The 20,457-nt window shown below is 41.4% G+C and overlaps 1 protein-coding gene across 1 annotated transcript in view; it reads right to left on the bottom strand.

Moving 5' to 3' along the window:
- The window catches only part of LOC126341885 (regulator of G-protein signaling 11), a 1,532,239-nt gene that overhangs the window by 70,523 nt on the left and 1,441,259 nt on the right, over positions 1-20,457 (bottom strand). The window contains exon 15 of the mRNA XM_050001809.1: positions 16,677-16,727. Coding sequence (XP_049857766.1) covers positions 16,677-16,727 — 51 coding nt within the window. The remainder of the gene's footprint in view (positions 1-16,676; positions 16,728-20,457) is intronic.

The raw sequence follows: 20,457 nt of genomic DNA, 5'->3' as shown, positions 1-20,457 counted from the left end.
GGTGATACATTTTTGAATGGGTCTTGACCAGAGGAAGTGAATTACGGTATAAAAAGTACAAGCCAATGTTAAAATGTACTGTTGCTCATACTTCCGTAACGAACAAAGTTGCAAGAAATGCAGTAACACTGGTTGATGTCACTCTGGGAACTAATCAACATTTGCATGAACAGCCGACAATATGTGACTGTGGATCCGCCATGATGTAAAACACTTTTGTTTTATTCATTTTTTCCCAAACTAGTTCAACACTTTTGTTTTGTTCATATCCTTCCCATAGTTTCAGCGACAATATCGACATCATCAGATTGTTTTTCTTTATTCTAAGACATGCAAAATTAGCATCATTCTAAAGATTACAAAACTTTATTACACGTATACTGTTTGTTTCCAAATGTCGTATTCTGTGAATTTTTTCGTAATGCTTTATTTACGGTAAGTCACAGAATTGTTTCTACGTTTGTTGTCGTTATTTCCGCCATATTATCCGGGTTTTGTTGCCTTTTTTCAGCATACTGTTTGACATCTGCAACTGTATGAGCAGCTGTTATTAACAAATGTAAAAAGTGAACTTATTTGCATGATACATTTTTCTCTGTACTTCTGGACAACAAAATATTTGCGGTGGTCGAGATAAATGCTACACCCCGTAGAAAGATGTTGAATACTTCGTGCACTGATGAGATAGCCAAACACCATCAGGAGGTTGCTCTCAGAATCGCTGAAGAGAGGAACAGATGGATAACACTGACAGTAAGAAGGCACAGAATGATACGAAACGTGTTAAGACATCAGGGAGTAGCTTGAATTGTATTGGGGAGGGGGGGGGGGGGGGTAGGGTGGCTGCAGGGGAAGACGGACATTTGAATATATGTAACAAATAATCGAGGATGTAGGATGTAAGTGTTACGCCGGTATGAAGAAGCTGGCACAGTAGAGTAATTCGTGGTGAACCGCATTAAGCCAGTCAGAAGGCTGAGAAAAATTCTAGGATTTCGTAAAATCCAGAAACAATCAATATCATACCCAAGTCAGCGTAAAAGCTGCCGTGCAAACCAAAGATTTAATTTTATCTGTTGTTACTGGTCCAGACCCTGTGTTATATGGGTTTATTCTGAACCACAAGGTCAATCCCCGGGGGATGATGGCTGAAATGCTAATAAACAAGTAAAGACAGGTACGATATTTGGGTTTAAAGTCCTGTCTATGACGAGGTCATTGGAGTCCGAGCACAAGTGCGGACTTAAGAAGAAGGGGAGAAGAATTCGGGCATCCATCAACAAAAGAACTATTATGGTCTTCACCTTAATTGGTTTAGAGAAATAGCGTTACAGATAAATCGGGAAGGCTGGAGAGGAATTTGAACCGTCGTCCTCCAGAATGCGAGCCCTGTGTCTTAACCACAACGCCAACGCGCTCGATAATGAACGAATAATGTTCATACACAGACATCAAAGTGCTTGGCTTGAGAGGTGTTTACTGAAAATAGCGTAAAACTAAAAGTGGAAAGAGTGTAGGATAAAGTTGCTCATACCATTACTTTTGCTTAACCATTTCATTCAAAAGGCTATGAAGATTTTCAAAGGAAAATCATCTGTAAGGAACGGAATTCTCTTTCAAAGCAAAAAGAATTGCGGGGGATTTAAGTCTTATAGCTGAAAATGAAAAACATTATACATAATATATTTTCTAAATTTTGAATAGCTCTGAAAAAGTTTGAGTTTATAATTAATACACAAAAAAAACCAAAGTTACTAAAGAAAGCACATCGAAGATAAGAGATACATTGCATCAAGCAGGAAGATACAAAATAGAAAGAGTTTTAAATGTAGTTATTTAGGCATTTTAAATGCGGAATAAAACAGATGCTGTCAGGAAATCAAAAATATTACCGTATCAAGACGTGCTTTCAATAAAAAGAGTCAACTGTCAGTGAACAAGTCATTTAGTATAGAAAACAAAGAAAAAACTTGAGATCACTAATAAATTTGCCTCTGTCTGCAAAAATGAGCTTTAGTTTCCATTTACTGTGCCATGGTCGATTTTTGGAACTATCGTCAGATGCACCTGGTATACACTGAGTCGACGAAAGTTATGGGCTGCTCCTGATATCGTGCCAGACCCCCTTTTGGCCTGTGTAGTGCAGCAACGTGGCGTGACATAGGCTCCACAAGTCTCTGAAAGTCCTCTGCAGAAATATTGAGCCATGCTGCATCTGTAGCCGTTCATAACAGCGAAAGTGTTGCCGGAGCAGGATTATGTGCACCAACTGACTTCTCCATTATACTACATGTCGGGCGATTAGGGTGGCCAAATAATTCGCTCGAAGTGTCCACAATGTTCTTCAAACCAATCGCGAACAATTGTGGGCCGATGACATGTCACATTGTCATGTATCAAAATTCAATCTTTGTTTGGGAAAAATTAAGTCCATTAATGGCTGCAAATTGTCTCCAAGTAGCCGAAAAAACCATTTGCAGATAGTGATCGGTTCAGTTGGACAAGAGGATCCATCCCACACCATTATAGAGCAACCACCAGCTTGCACGACACCCTGTTGACAACTTGGGTCCGTGGCTTCGTGGGGCCTACGCCACGTCGAACCTTACTATCAGTTCTTACCGACTGAAGTCGACACTCATCTGACCAGGTCACGGTTCTCCAGATGCCTAGGTCGAACCAATATGGTCACGAGCCCAGGAGAGGCGCTGCAGGCGATGTCGTGGTGTTGGCAAAGGCACTAGTCTCATAGAACACTGACGCCAGATTTCGCCACGCTGTCGTAACGGATACGTTCGTAGTACGTCCCAAATTGACTTCTGCATTTATTTCATGCAGTGTTGCTTGTCCGTTATGACTGACAACTCTACGCAAACGCTGTTGCTCTCGGTCGTTAAGTGAAGGCTGTCGGCCACTGCATTGTCTGTGCTGAAAGGTAATGCCTGAAATTTGGTATTCTCGACTCTCTTGACACTGTGGGTCTCGGAATATTGAATTCTCCACCTATTTCAGAAATGGAATGTCCCGTGCGTCTCCAACTACTCTTCAGCAGTCAAAGTCTGTTAATTCCCGTCGTGCTACCATAATCACGTCGGACACCTTTTCACATGGATAACCTCAATACAAATGACAGCTCCGCCAATACACTGCCCTTTTATACCTTGTGGATGCGTTATTGCCGACATAAGCATATGCGCATATCGCCATCCCAAGACTTGTCACCTTAGTTTATGTACACGTAATCGATACGAGCGTGCTCTGTAAAACCTGTGTCCACAGCACCACTCGGGTTGGGTCACAGTGGGAAACACGGTTGCAGGGCCCGCTACTACTGAACAGTGATGACAGCAAGTTGTGGTCCCAAGAAAAACATACCTCGTAGCGATTAGGTGTATATGTACCAGGTGCATCAGATGATGGGGATGGTAGTTCCAAAATCAATCCCGAGACAGTAAAAAGAAATGAAGATCATTTTTGTGGTAGGAGACAAATTTATTCCTGTGCTCAACATATTATACGGCTGCGTTGCCGTTTCCATCACTACGGTAAATTTAAAATTGACTAATACACTCATCAGTAGCGTCGACTTATATGACTATTAAAGTTAGACACTTCTGATGACAAACAGAAAGTGCTTATAAGGGATGAAAATACGGCTTCAAATATTTACAGGTAATTAAAGAGGAAAAAAATTACTTAAACGAACTCCTTCTAGCAAGTGAATGAAAACATACGAGAAACTAAGTCAAAGTGTGTGATTTGCACGACTTACACATCCGAGCCGAAAACAATGTTTCGTCATTTCTACCTTCTGATACGAAGTGAAAAAACTGTTTCAGACATATATTTCCTATATTATAAATGAAGGTGTCGATTTTATTTTGGCAACTAGTTTCAACAATGTAACAACGTCATCTTCAGGCCCTATAACATATATCATACATACAACAACCAATGTGACATCAGTAATCTATGAGTTATTATGTAAACAAATATATTATAAACATATTACCTTTCCGTCGCGTTACTATTCTTAAATAATGGATCTTACCCTACACACTCTGATTATTAATGCATATTCTCTTTAGCACTGTTTATTATTTGTAAGCGTAACGATTTGTCACCTAAGTTTTTTTATACATACTCCCATTTCATTTAATGCTTGACGTTGATCTGTAATTAAAACGGTCATGTATATATAATTTCATTTGTACTTATTGGTACCACATAAATCGTTATTTTCCAGAATGATTGCATTTAAAGAAAACAGCCAAAACGTAATTAATTTTATTGAATTCGTCCATTATGTAAATGATTATAATATAACTCATAGATTACTGATGTCACATTGGCTGTTGTATGTATGGTATATTTTATAGGGCCTGAAGCTGACGTTGTTACAACGTTGAAACTAGTTGCCAAAATAAAATCTACACCTTAAATGCAGCTGGAGGAATTTCTTCATTTTTAACATAAATTTATTCCAGCTGGCGTCCCACTGTTCTCCATTTCAACTATGGATGTACGAAGAATATATTTTCTAAGTGACAAGTCATCAACTAAGTGATACAATATGAATATCTTACATTTTAAGAATGACACCAACTTCCGTGAAGTACTGCGCATACTCTCAAACAGATTCACATACTCGGAGCTGTATGTATTAAAGAGATGTCTTCATATACCTTCTTTGTTAATTTTTTATCACACATCCCTAATTCGTTTTTGATATTTTTTCCCCAATTTCATATTGTGGTGATAAGATTTCATATTTCTGAGAATTTACTTACTTAAAATCGGAAAATGTATAGTTCAACATGTAAAATCCGAAGGTAAATCCTGATGGCCCAAATCCGTATGAGCCAAGATGCTGTTTCTAGAGTCTTAAAACAAGCTCATCATGCTACTGACGGGCTACGTACAATGAAAATTTTTACTGTCAATAATCGTAAGAAAGTTATGGTAAGCAAAAGCGAAAGATTGAAACAAGAAAAAAATTTACAATAATATACTTATGCACATAGGAATTACATACCAGAGTGTAATTTAACAAGAAATATACATTGTCTGATTAAAAGTATCTGGACATCTATTAGTAGACATTACTATGGGGTGTGTCCACGAACTGCATTTACGATGGCTTCAAATCAGGTCGGGAGGTGTCTAACTGTCTGTGGAGTACAAAAAATCCTGTTGGCAGGACATCCGCAACCGAGCATTATAGCAGTAGTTGAAAATACCGCTTCAGTTGTAAATTACTTTATTTTCACACGACCGGTTTCGGACTGTTATAAACCCATCCTCAGGTGTCGTACTGGAAATAGCAAAAGACGGGAGATAATTTTCACACGCCGCAACACACATAAAAAACAAAAACAATTTTTTCTAAAAAAGTTTTAAAAACTGTTTCTAAAAGTTTTTAAAACCTTTTTTTTAAAAATTTGTTTTTTTGTTTTTCATGTGTGTTGCGGCGTGTGAAAATTATCTCCCGTCTTTCGCTACTTCCAGTACGACGCCTGAGGATGGGCTTATAACAGTCCGAAACCGGTCGTGTGAAAATAGAGTAATTTACAACTGAAGCGGTATTTTTAACCTCTGCTATTTGTGGAGTAATGGCAGGCCATTCTTCCTCAAGAGCCCAAAAAAGAGAAGGTAGTGATGTAGGACGCATAGGTCTGGAGCGATGTCCACGTTCTATCTCACCACGAGGTGTGTTCCATTGTTTTCATGTCGGGACTCCGAGCAGGCCAGTCGTTTTAGGAATGTTATTGTCGACAAACCATTTTATATGACACTATGCATTGTCATGCTGTAAGACAATAATCATCTCAAAATTCATAATGCTGTGCCGGTGGGTGTGGCCGTGCGGTTTTAGGCGCTACAGTCTGGAACCGAGCGAGCGCTACGGTAGCAGGTTCGAATCCTGCCTCGGGCATGGATGTGTGTGATGTCCTTAGGTTAGTTAGGTTTAATTAGTTCTAAGTTCTAGGCGACTCATGACCTCAGTTCTAGGTCGCATAGTGCTCAGAACCATTTGAACCATAATGCTGTAAAAAGTGTTCATGTCACTGCACATTTAGCATTTTCTTAATCACAATATGGGAAACGCATTCTAATTACGAAAACCACACCAAAATCAGAACTGCAGCTGCTCCGAACTTCGCTTTTGACACTGGATATGATGGCAGAAGCCTTCTCCAGGTATTCGCAAAAATCAAACCTTTCCACTGGATTGCCGCCGAGTATGGCGTGATTCATCATTCAAAATCACTCGTTTCAGTCATCAAGTGTCCAGTGGACCCGCTCTTTACATCACCGCAAGCGTGGCCAAGCTCTGGCTGCAGAAATCGGTGGCTTGGCTTATGAGGAGCTGCTCGGTCATTGTACCCCACCCCTTTTGACTCCATACCTACAGTCACTATTCTGGATGGACTGCTGGTAGCGCTTGGATACTCACGAGAGATTCCTTTCGCTGATTTCATGCAATTTTTTAGAACTACCCTGCGCCATACTCGGCGGTCTCTGGACGTCAGTACTCCCAAGTCTTGGTATAGCTGCTGTTTTTCCTACTCGTTTCCACTTTGCAAATGATTCAAATGGCTCTGAGCACTATGGGACTTAACATCTTAGGTCACCACTCCCCTAGAACTTAGAAGTACTTAAACCTAACTAACCTAAGGACATCACACACACATCCATGCCCGAGGCTGGATTCGAACCTGCGACCGCAGCAGTCCCGCTGTTCCGGACTGCAGCGCCTAGAACCGCATGCCACCGCGGCCGGCTTCCACTTTGCAGTCGCATAAAAACAGTTTTTGAAGGATTGACAGATTTGTCACTCAGCTGACATGCAGTAACTACACCACGTTCGAAGTCAATGAGCTCTCCTGTTACAAATAATACAATACTCTCTGCCTGCTCTCAGTCGGACGGGTCCGCCTCTAGTGACATCTAGTGATCATTTCCACATTACACAGGAGTGTCGGCATGCTTGGATTCAGATAGTACATTTTTGTATATTATATTATTGAATTACCCTCGTAACTTTATATTCTTGCTGCTCTCCGGACTCTGTAGTTTGCTGCATCATACATTTAATGCATAACTCAAGTTCCTGAAGCGAGTAATGCTCTACATCCAACAACTAGTCATAAGCTGTAATAACTGCCAAATTTCACAGTGAGCATATCACAGGCTATTGTGGAAGATGATCCTAAAGTCCGTTAACAATTTGAAAATTCAATACTTCACGGAATAATGTAGGTAGAGAGGTAAAAATTAACACACAGGCTTGAAATGACACGGAATTTTATTGAAGCCGAAAAAGTGCACACAATGACTAACACACGGAGCTTCATATGGAAATGAGCGTTTGGCGTCATTGGCCGGGAGGCGCCTTACGGGGCAGCTCCGGCCGCCTAGGTGCAGGTCTTATTACATTCGACGCCACAATGGGCGACCTGCGCGCCAGATGGAGATGAAATGATGATGAAGACAACACAACACCCAGTCCCTGGGCGGAGAAAATCCCCGACCGAACCGGGAGTCGAACCCGGACCCCTTTGGACGGTAGTCCGTCACGCTGACTACTCAGCTGTCGGGGCGGACGGCGCTTCAGACGACACAAAAGCAATAATTACAAAAACAACTGATTTTTTTGCAAATGAGATATTCTCTGTAAAAAATGTTCAGCATGCCGTCCGTCATTCATCAACAATACCTGTAGTCGAGAGACAATGTCGTAGATAGCACTGTACGGTATATCAGTGGGTACGGTGAGAAACTGCCGTCGGATGTTGTCTTTTAGCGTCTCTAATGAGGTCGGACGATCCCGGTAGACTTGCGTCTTCAGGTAACACCACAATCAATAATCACACGGATTGAGGTCTGAGGAACTGACGCCAAGTATGACGGAAGTGACGACGCAACACGCAATACTCTGCAAACGATGTGCTCAGGAGGTCCTTCACGCGTGTCGCAGCATAGGGCGGAATGCCATCCTGCATAAAAGTCATACATTCCAGCAGGTGTTTATCAGTCAGGCTAGGGATGATGTGATTCCGTAACATATCGGCCTACCTCGCACACATCACGCTGACACTTTGAAAAGCATTACCCCTCTGTCCGGCGCCATCTGTTGGACAATTTTTGCACTCGTTTCTTTTTTTTCATAGAAATCCCGTGTGGTTAGAGGCACGTGTGTCACGTTTTATTTCTCTCCCTCCATTATTCCGTCAATAACTGCATTTTCAAATGTTAACGGTCTTTCGGGTCACCCTCTGTACTGCAGTGCCAACAACGCTGTTGCAGCGGGCAGTTGCCTGTCATGGTTGATAAGCATTGTAAAATCGCGAGCCTCACACGCATTGCTTGTTCTAGACCTCGTACCGTCTGATATACTTTTACCGACCGTTGGCTAATGATCTCAAAATACTGGGCCCTGGGTCTTCTTCTGGCTGTATAATTTTGACCCTAAGAATTTGCGACGCCTTTTAAGTAACTTCTGCAAATACAATTTCTTAACATGTTTTGCTACCTGTAGACAGTGATCGCTTATTTTTTCTCAGAATGTGACCGTAGAATAAAAGGAATGATACGTAGGTGGATATTTTCCTTTAAAACTTATATACATGTATCAATTATTTACACGGAGTAATGGACAATAATTACAAAACAAATAGGTGAGAAAGAAGCAGAAAACATACAGAGCATAAAATTTGTAAATAAAAAAAAAGTTACTGCACGACTGCTAATGATTACCATGCTGCCAAGTACGAATAAAACTTATAAAATTGTTATACTGTAATAAAGTTTCATGGAGAATGTAATTGCAATGTATTTTCCATAAATGCATGCACTCTCATTATATACCAAGAGCTGAATAGTAATACCAAATTAAACAGTTCATTTGCCAGCACGCAGAAGAGCTGTGTCTGTAGCAGCTACTCTGAAGTAAAATAATGCGCAAGTGAACAAATACAGCAAAATATTCACGTGAACAAGGTCAAAATTTTTAACCTAGACGAAAGGTGACATTGTCATTAATGAAATGCTGCTATCTTTAGCGTCACTTTTTACGTAAACAACAATTCACAAATCGTATTAGCCACTAAAACAATAACAAACACAGATGCAGAACATAACCAGACCAAGTAGTAACTAACACGAACACCTTATCACATTATATGTTTTATATTAAACAAAACTGTTGTTTGTTATTGCTTCCACTCAAACCATCACCCATTTTAAAGAGCAGGCCTCGCCTCATATATTAACACTCGCATCCACAGCAGACGAATATCAAACTGCGTACGGACACCACAGCACAAACAGAAGATGACCAAAAAACACACATCGACAGTTGGCAATAGTTTATACTGTTGTTGTTGTTGTTGTTGTTGTCTTCAGTCCTGAGACTGGTTTGATGCAGCTCTCCATGCTACTCTATCCTGTGCAAGCTGCTTCATCTCCCAGTACCTACTGCAACCAACATCCTTCTGAATCTGCTTAGTGTATTCATCTCTTGGTCTCCTTCTACGATTTTTACCCTCCACGCTGCCCTCCAATGCTAAATTTGTGATCCCTTGATGCCTCAAAACATGTCCTACCAACCGATCCCTTCTTCTAGTCAAGTTGTGCCACAAACTTCTCTTCTCCCCAATCCTATTCAATACCTCCTCATTAGTTACGTGATCTACCCATCTAATCTTCAGCATTCTTCTGTAGCACCACATTTCGAAAGCTTCTATTCTCTTCTTGTCCAAAGTAGTTATCGTCCATGTTTCACTTCCATACATGGCTACATTCCAAACAAATACTTTCGTAAACGACTTCCTGATACATAAATCGATATTCGATGTTAACACATTTCTCTTCTTGAGAAACGCTTTCCTTGCCATTGCCAGTCTACATTTTATATCCTCTCTACTTCGACCATCATCAGTTATTTTACTTCCTAAATAGCAAAACTCCTTTACTACTTTAAGTGTCTCATTTCCTAATCTAATTCCCTCAGCATCACCCGATTTATTTTGACTACATTCCATTATCCTCGTTTTGATTTTGTTGATGTTCATCTTATATCCTCCTTTCAAGACCCTGTCCATTCCGTTCAACTGCTCTTCCAAGTCCTTTGCCGTCTCTGACAGAATTACAATGTCATCGGCAAACCTCAAAGTTTTTATTTCTTCTCCATGAATTTTAATACCTACTCCAAATTTTTCTTTTGTTTCCTTTACTGCTTGCTCAATATACAGATTGAATAACATCTGGGAGAGGCTACAACCCTGTCTCACTCCTTTCCCAACCACTGCTTCCCTTTCATGCCCCTCGACTCTTATGACTGCCATCTGGTTTCTGTACAAATTGTAAATAGCCTTTCGCTCCCTGTATTTTACCCCTACCACCTTCAGAATTTGAAAGAGAGTATTCCAGTCAACATTGTCAAAAGCTTTCTCTAAGTCTACAAATGCAAGGAACGTGGACACACAATCATACACAGTCGAAGTGTTCGGGTGAAAGGTATAACTCCAAGACGGCAGAAAGGGAATCATAGGATCAGCAATTATAAGCAGAAACAAATAGTAATATAAACTCATGAAACTTGCGCTATAAAACGTTCTCTCCTTACTATAATAGTATAAGAAATATCTTTAATAGAGTCATGTACCTGGAATCATTATATAATGCAGTTCTTATGTAATAAAACAAACATGTATTACATGACACCGAAGAGCTTTATAAAAAAAGGAGCGACGTAAGTGCACAAAAAAGAAGCCTTTCATTTAATTGCACAGACGGACCATATCTCCAAGGAGATTCTTATTATGTTGATATATGTTGCGAAATAATGTGAGTCAAGTCTCAACTTTATGCGGAACATAGTACTTTTTAGTGCTTTTTAAAATAGTTGTTTTAAGTGTATTTTGTTCAAATTTAGATGGAATAATCACACGTTTTCTTTTCTTTTGGGTGATTTATCGTTAACGTAAAATCATCAAAACCTGCTGAAGATATTTATAGAGAATCTGCTTACTCATTTTGAATAGTTAAAAAGTGGCTAGCGATATTTAGAAGGTAACCCATTTGAAGCATGCCCCAGCCAGAGTCTACATGAAGAGCTAATCATGAGAAAATTTTGCGCAACTTGAACATCGGATTTTTTGTTGGTTGCTACCTAAAGTAAATGCGAAAACTAACTCCCCAGTAAATTTACGGTTTGATTCTTTATAATAGATGTGGAGGCCTTACTTCACGTCCGAAACGAAAGAGTAGTCATATCAGTATGTGGAAGCCTATAGCACTGAACTAAAAATACTCGAAGTCAATTTCATCTGACTGAATGCTTGCGAACAACATTTTATTGAATGAGGAACGGGACATCTTGTTGCTAAACTTGCAAAGCACAATATAGTAATGGATGAATGTTACGCAAGTGTGGACGCACTGCATGGGAAAAATACAGATCTTGAGAAGAGATCAACGCAGTTGCTAGCAGCGGCACTTTGACACTGAGGAAACTGACGGTTCTGAAGTACTCTCTGCTGGAATTCCAAACAACTCACTAGATTTGGGCTCCTCTGAATTGTACCTATTCCAATGTCTACATGTCTCTGTAGCTGGAACAGCCTCGTAGACCAGGTCGCTAACGTACACCTGCGCCGTGGCGGTCTCCTAGGAGGCTGCTGGTTCGACAATGGCGGTGGAAGCAGTTTTCACCGCTAATAATTGACCGGAAAGGCGAAGAGCGGTGTGGGCATAAAGTCTGGCAATCAGGAGCTCCTGATCACCAGGCTTTGCGACAGTATCCGGGATTAAATTCGAAACCTCTCTGCAGTCTCTCTTGGAGCTGGTACATGTGACAGTGTTAATGATCCGTCCGTCGAATGGGAATGTTAAATCCTGCGCCCGCTCACCTCCACCTCCTTCCCCCCGTTGCTATTCGAGGAGAGTATGCTAGCGGCAAGACACAGTCAACGCGCGGCGCGCGGTAGCCGTGTGGTCTTAGGGGCATTGTCACAGTCCGTGCTGCTCCCCCCGTCGGAGGTTCGAGTCCTCCCTCGGGACTAGGTGTGTGTGTTATCCATAGCGTAAGTTAGTTTAAGTTATATTAAGTAATGTGTAGGCTTAGGGACAGATGACCTCAGTAGTTTGGACCCATAAGACCTAACCACAAATTTCCAACTTTCCAATCAATGTCTTTTGTGCCCGATAGCAATGGAGATACTATCGAAGACAGTGCTGCCAAAGCAGAGTTACTAAACACAGCCTTCTCAAAAGAAGACGAAGTAAATATTCCAGAATTCGATTGAAGAATAGCTGCCAACAAAGTAACGTACGAGGGCGAGTCAATTATAATCCGCAAATTAGTTATAAAATTTTATTGTAATCAAATAGGACACTTGTAACAACATCATTTTTTGACATAGTCTGCTTGAGTTTCAACGCTCTTGGTCCATAGTTGTGCAAGCTACCTGATGCTCTCATAAAAGAAGGTTCTCGGTTCAGCTGCGAGCCAGGAATGTACCGCTTCTTTCACTGTTTCGTCCGAGGCAAATGGACGGCCCCTTAATGCCTGTTTGAGTGGACCAAACAAGTGATAGTCAGAAGGGGCAAGATCAGAACTATATGGAGGATGATGCAGTACTTTAAATTTGAGTTTCTGGAGCGTTTCAGCAGTGTGGGCAGCAGTATGCGGACGGGCATTGTCGTGCAACAACACAACACCTTTTGACAGCACTCCTCGGCGTTTGCTTCGAATTGAAGGCTTTTGCCTGGCAGTAAGCATCTCACTGCAGCGTACACTGTTTATTGTTGTGCTCCTTTCCCCATAATGTTTCAGTACTGGATCTTGTGCGTCCCAAAAAACCGTAAGCATCTGTTTTCCTGCGGGCGGTTGGGTCTTGAACTTTGTCTTGCACAGAGAATTTGGATGTTTCCATTCCATACTCTGCCGTTTACTCTCTGGCTCGTACTGATGGATCCATGTGTCGTTACCAGTAATGATCCTGTCTAAGAAGTTGTCCACTTCGTTGCCGCAGCGATCCAAATGATTTTTGCAGTTGTCCAAGCGGGTTTGCTTATGCAACTGTGTGAGTTGTTTTGGGACTCATCTTGCACAAACTTTATGAAACCGAAGTCAGTTGTGGATGATTTCGTAGGCAGCACCGTGACTAATTTGCAGACGATGTGCCACTTGGTCAATAGTTAATTGTCTGTCTAAGAGAATCATTTCACCTGATCGCTCAATGGTTTCTTCATTTGTGGTGGTAAACGGTCGTCCGTCTCCTTCATCGTGCGTAACACTTGTGCGACCATTTAGGAATTTTTCAATCCATTCGTAGACATTCCGTTGTGGCAAAACACTGTTCCCGTACTGTACCGAAAGTCTTCGATGAATTTCGGCCCCCACATACGCCTTCCGACAACAAAAAACGGGATAACTGAATGTTGCTCTTCTTTGGTGCAAGTAGACAGCGGAGCAGCCATGATTAAGAGCACGGCAGCGACAACGAAACTAACCTAGCACCTTGAAAATTGAAAAGATTTAACAACAAATAAAAAAGCATGCGTCATCAACGTAAAACGACAGTACTGCCCATATAAACAAAAATATAACTAAATTGCGGATAACAATTGACTTACCCTCGTAGAAGTAAATATCCTCGGAGTAGTGAAGCAACTTAAATAACTTAATAAAAGAAAGTCTCCTGGTCCAGGCTCTACACCAATTAGGTTCCTTTCGGAGTATGCTGTTGCATTAGCTCCATACTTAACAATCATATACAACCGTTCGCTCGACAAAAGATCCGTATCCATAGACTGGAAAGTCACACCAATAATCATGAAAGGTAGTAGGAGTAACCCACTAAATTACAGGTCCATATCGTTAACGTCGATATGCAGCAGGATTTTGGAACATATATTGTGTTCAAACATTATGAATTACCTCGAAGAAAACGGCCTATTGACACACAGCCAACGTGGGTTTAGAAAACATCGTTCCTTTGAAACACAACTAGCTCTTTATTCACAGGAATGTTGAGTGCTATTGACAAGGGATTTCAGATCGATTCCGTATTTCTGGATTTCCGAAAGGCTTTTGACACTGTACCACACAAGCGGCTTGTAGTGAAATTGAGTGCTTATGGAATGGAATATCATCTCATTTATGTGACTGGATTTGTTGTTTCTTGTCAGAGAGGTCACAGTTGGTAGTAATTGACGGAAAGTCATCGAGTAAAACAGAAGTAATTTCTGGCGTTTCCCAAGGCAGTGTTATAGGCCTTTTGCTGTTCCTTATCTATATAAACAATTTGGGAGAGAATCTGAACAGCTGTCTTAGGTTGTTTTCAGATGACGCTGTCGCTTATCGACTAATAAAGTCATCAGAAGATCAAAACAAATTGCAAAACGATTTAGAAAAGATATCTGAATGGTGTGAAAATTGGCAGTTGACCTTAAGTAACGGAAACTGTGAGGTCATCCACATGAGTGCTAAAAGGAATTCGTTAAACTTCGGTTACACGATAAATCAGTTTAATCTAAAAGCCGTAAATTCAACTGTACCTAGGTACTACAATTAAGAACAACATAAATTGGAAGGAACACATAGAAAATGTTGGATGAAGGACACTTAGAAAATGTAACAGATCTACTAAGGAGACTGCCTACACTACACTTGTCCGTATTCTTTTAGAATACTGCTGCATGGTGTGGGACCCTTAACAGACAGGACTGACGAATTACACTGAAAAAGTTCAAATAAGGGCAGCGCGAAACATGGGAGAGAGTGTCACAGAGATTTGGGATGGACATTATTCAAAGAAAGGCGTTTTTCTTTGTGACGGAATCTTCTCACGAAATTCCAATCACCAACTTTCTCCTCCGAATGCGAAAATATTTTGTTGACACCGACCTACATATGGAGAAACTATCACCACGATAAAATAAGGTAAATCAGAGTTCCTACTGAAAGATATAGGTGTTCGTTCTTTTCGAGCGCTACACGAGATTGTAAGAATAGAGAATTGTAAAGGTGCTTCGATGAACCCTCTGCTAGGCACTTACATGTGATTTGCAGAGTATCCATGTAGATGTAGGTGTAGATGTTACGGTTCTCAAAGAAACGCTTTACTGATGTAGCTTATTTATGATTCTTGCATTACATTTTAACCATATTTCTTGTGTTAACTACGGTTCTTCTTCCACAGTACCTCATCCTATGCACTATTCGCCCCAATGGAGCTTATTAATTTGCTGACGGCTTCTCCTCTTCGTGAGGCTGAACTATGTGGCTAATACACTGGGGGCGTCTCCTTGTCCAAATCAGTGTGAGATTATTGGAAATACCTTTATTTAGGTTTACTTTTATATTACATGGATGCTTTCGTTCGTATGTAGAACAACAACGTGAAGATGCTGCTTTAACTCAGCGAAACCAGTCGTTAATGTCCGTAGCTCGTGGTCCTGCGATAGCGCAGGGGGGCCCGGGTTCGATTCCCGGCGGGGTCAGGGATTTTCTCTGCCTCGTGATGACTGGGTGTTGTGTGTTCTTCATCATTATTTCATCACGACTGACGAACGCAAGTCGCCGAACTGGCGTCAACTAAAAAGAACTTGCAATACGGCGGCCCAACTTCCCTGCATGAGGCCTTCCGGCCAACAATGCCATACGATCATTTCACTTCAGTCGTTGGCGGTTTATTGAAGTTCAGTTTACTTAAATATGATTCTAAATAATAAAACGAAAAATGGAAGGAAGATTGGGTTTAATATCTTGTCGACATCTAGGTCATTAGACACGGAGCACGAGCTCGAAATGTGTCAAGGACGCGGAAGGAAATCGGCCGTGCCCTTTCAAAGGAACCAACCCGGCATTTGCCTCGGTCGAGTTAAGGAAATCACGGAAAAGATAAATCTGGATTGTCGTCCTCCCGAATGCGAATGAAGTAGGCTAACCACTGCGCCACCTCGTTCGCTAATTGTAAACAGTACATCAAAGTTATATGTGTTTGCACGTAAAAGATATGCTCTTGTAACGTGAGATGATTTTTCTGAAAATGAACGTTTGTACTCCTACATGTAAGTTAATCTTTACTCCTATATTATGTCGTTATTCATGTAAAAGACAGAATCTTGTGAAATAGGATGAGTCTTTCCCAAACACCCTGTACAAGAAGTTCTTAATGTGCGCGAACAAAATCTTACAATAATCTTGTGACTGCGGGGGTAGAAAACGGAAATGTGGTGTGTGTGTGTGTGTGTGTGTGTGTGTGTGTGTGTGTGTGCGTGTGTACAGCATTAAAAACACCAACAAAAATCTAGCACAAAATACATAAAATGCAAAAATCATGCTATTAACAGGCTACACATCATATAATTCAAACAACTGGTCATTCTTCAAGGGAAAGACCAAAAGTACATTGCACATATAAAGATACGATAATTTAATATAACTACTATCAAAAAAAGGTGAATGGGAAGATAATCAGGTACTGTACAAGGACTGTGAAACATGTCAGTACAAATATAGGTTAGTAGTTTTGAAACATCAAAGCAGTCGCTCCAACTGTCTACAACACAGAGATGGTAAACATGAAGTATAAATTGAATCACAACGAAAACGAACATCGGACACGTAGCAAAAGCGGGGGGCGTCCTGGCGAGTCACTTACGGGCTGAACCACCGGACCGCAGCCGCATACGCCCGGCTCTCCAGGTCCCCCCTGAAAACCAAGCCACACACACACGTGCAGTTGTCTCCGTCGTCTCCACCAGCAGCACTGCTACAATCGAAAAGTTTCCAACAAAACTGAGCTTCTTAATTCCACATGTTGGCAATTGTCAATTTGCTCACGAGAACAGACATTCAATAGTCTAGACACTGTTTATACACTGACGTGACAAAAGTCAGGGGGTAGCGAAATGCACATATAGAAATGACGGTGGTATTTCGTACACAAGGTATAATAGGTGGAGCTATCATTTTACTCAGGTGATTTTTGGGAAAAGGTTCCGACGTGATTGTAGCCGCACGACGGGAATCGATAGACTTACAACGCGGAATTGTTGTTGGAGCCAACGCATGGGTCATTACATTTCAGAAATCGTTGAGGAATTCAGTAATCCGCGATCTACGGTGTCATCAGAGTACCGAGAACAACAAATTTCAGTCGTTAACTCACACCACAGACAATGCTGTGAGAGACGTCCTTGACTTAACGACGAGAGCAGCAGCGTTCGCATAGATTTGTCAGTGCTAAAAGACTGCGTGAAATAGCTGCAGGAATGTACGACACACGTATCCGGTAGGAGAGCGTGGCCGGCTGGGGTGGCCGAGCGGTTCTAGGCGCTACAGTCTGGAACCGATCGACCGCTACGGTCGCAGGTTCGAATCCTGCCTCGGGCATGGATGTGTGTGGTGTCCTTAGGTTAGTTAGGTTTAAATAGTTCTAAGTTCTAGGGGATTGATGACCTCAGAAGTTTAGTCCCATAGTGCTCAGAGCCATTTGAACCATTTTTTAGGACAGTGTGGAGAAATTTGTCGTTGATGGGCTATGACAGCAGACGAACGACGCGAGTGGCTTTGCTGACAGCCCGATATTGCCTGCATCGCCTCTCTTGGGTTCGTGACCATATCAGTTACACTCTAGATGACGGAAGACCGTGGCCTGGTCAGACGAGTGCCATATTCAGATGGTAAGAGTCGATGGTAGGGTTCAATTTTGGTGCAGCCCTCCGAAGCCATGGGCCCAAGTTGACGACAAAGGCACCGTGCAAGCTGGTGGTGGCTCCAGAATGGTGTGGGCTGCATTTTCATGATAAGGACTGGGCCCTCTGGTGCAACTGAACCGACCATTGGTTGTGTTCCGCTACTTGGAGGCTTTTTTGCAGCCATTCTTGGGCCACAATTGTTTGCAGTTGGTGTGAAGAAATTTCTGGACAATTCGATAGCATGATTTGGCCTCATATATTGACCAACATGAATTCCATCGAATGTTTATGGGACATAAAGCAAAACGAGGTCCACCGCGGTATCCCATGACTTTCGACGCCTCAGAGTATAACTGTTACTTTCATAACATGCTCCATACAGCACTTGAAGATTTCCCTCTTCAGTCGCTTGCAGGTACAAATGATAAGACTCCAAATTTTACACCGACTCTTGTATATTTCTTCCTTAACTGAAAATCAGTACACTTATGAATTGAGCTCACTTTATATGCGCATAGTGTGCAAATCATGAAGTATCCTTCTCTGTACTTAATGTAAAGTGGGTATAAACACTGACAACTAACTTCAAAAGTGTTTAAGAAATTTTGCTTATGACAAACTTGGATGATCATTTATATATTTTTTGCCTTTAGTGAGTTTTGATTCCCCCCAAAGGGGGCGGGCTGGCAGCAGCTTCGTACGCCGCTCTCCAGCCTACAGAATGTGTTTTAAAAAAATGAAGATAATAAATAATAAAAGCAGGCGATGAAATCGGTGACTCAAATGGTAAAATGACGGAAAATTGTGGAACTTAAAACTTAAAACAAAGGGTTGGTGATGATAATAAAATACACAAGAAGCAAACAAGTAAAATAATAGACAGACAATTAAAAACACGGCGACATTCTGGTTTCTGTTCACAAGAGATATAAAACTCACACCCAGTGACAGCATGATTTCTGTTCGCAACACTTTGGAAAGATGCACAACACTGAACGCTCATTTGAACACTGCACTAAAAAGTTGGCACAAATATGACACACCACAACCGAGGGCAGATGGGGGGAACCTGGAGAGATGATGGGAAAAGAAAAAGAGGGAAGGAGAGGAAAAATGAAGTGGGGGGAGGGGGGAAGGAGCCTATGGAGGACGAGGACTCATAAGAGGGGGGGGGGGCAGACACGAGAGGGAGTGGGGAAAGACAGAGGAGGGGAATGCAAAAGAACTCGGGGGGGGGGGGGGGGAGAAGGGAGTCAGAGAGAGGGTAGGTGGGAAAAAACAGGAGGGGTAGGTGACGATCAGAGTTGATAGGAGGGATAAATGTAGGGAGAGAGGGCATCACCCGGGAGGTGGAGTTGACGGAAGGCATCTTGGGAAAGGAGATGAAGGGTGTAGAAATGGAGGGTAGGGGGGACACAACAGTGAAGGCGCGGCAGAGGGCGGGGGTTGGAGAGGAGAGGAGCAACCAGGGGATGAGTGGGAGATGATCATTTATACTTTTTACCTATATTACAAATGTATGGAGATCTGCTACACAATGGCGATAGTTTTATGGACTTTCGTGCAACGATTATCTGCAGAAGTCGGATATTAGCTCTTTGAAAGCTTATATCGGTACTTAAAAAATAAATATGTTCGCAGAAAAAATTAATGGAGGTGAGCGCAACATATCGACTTTACGCATATGGACTTTGTCGGTTGCGGGCAGAGACATCTGTGAGCCATACAGCTAACCACCTTGGCGTACGAAATTACTACCCTGAACCTCGAGAAATGGTGGACACTTCTGAACAAGAAATCAAGTCGGACAATAAATAATTATCAGTATTGTACAGTAGCGAGATCGTTTTTAATTTGTTAAAAGTCTGACGTGGAAGACAGACTTCTTCCGATCCACAGGTTTGAAATTCGGGTTGAGAAGCATAATTCATGTGTAAAATCGATCTTTCTTCCTTCTTTAGGATCGGTTTGTGCTGAATTTAAAGCGATTATATCTATGTATGTGAGATTTAGTTTAGATACGGTCAATAAAAAAGGGGAGAGCACTTCTTTTTTAAAAACTGTGGTGGCAGTTATTCAACAGAGAATTTCCTTTCTTAAAATTATTTTCATCGTTGATATGTTGAGGTTTTGTACTGTATAAGACACTAAATTGCTGGCACTAGTGGTCACTTCTGTTCATGTATGATAAAAAAATAATAACAAACTAGAACTCGGATTAAATGTATGGGCCACTGAATTACAGCGTGAGTCACTCTCTTTACCTCCCTGAATTACAAAAAATGGTACAGCCTAATCCACTTAGACAGTAATAAAGATGAGCTGAGCTCATTCTGTAGTTATGTAATATCAACCGTTGCGTTAAAGAAAGAGTCAAAGCACAGATTATTTTGTACTGAGAACACATAAAAATGTTTTTCTTATGGTTCCGATTACTGCACTCGAATGGAAAAATGTGAAATTAGCACTGTGCGCTTGTAGATGTTAGCACGTTCGAGCTGTACATGAGAGAGCCCCGCATTACCACCAACTTTATATTGTTTGTTATGAAAATCAAACAAACACGCAAAAGTCACATTCCACTTTAGTTTGCTTTTGCAATACTAGTGCAGCTCATGAAGTTAAAGATATGAAAGAGTAATGAAAAGTAATGTCTCCGAATTTTTTATGTGAAAGCTCTCAAAGCTTTTTAAATACAGGTAAAACAAACTTTATTAACATTTTACAACTTTATTCTTCATG

Source organism: Schistocerca gregaria, chromosome 1, assembly GCF_023897955.1.
Source record: "Schistocerca gregaria isolate iqSchGreg1 chromosome 1, iqSchGreg1.2, whole genome shotgun sequence".
NCBI classification, from domain to species: Eukaryota; Metazoa; Arthropoda; class Insecta; order Orthoptera; family Acrididae; genus Schistocerca; species Schistocerca gregaria.
The sequence above is the reverse complement of the archived record's forward strand: the minus strand, read 5'-3'. Positions and strand labels throughout refer to the sequence as shown.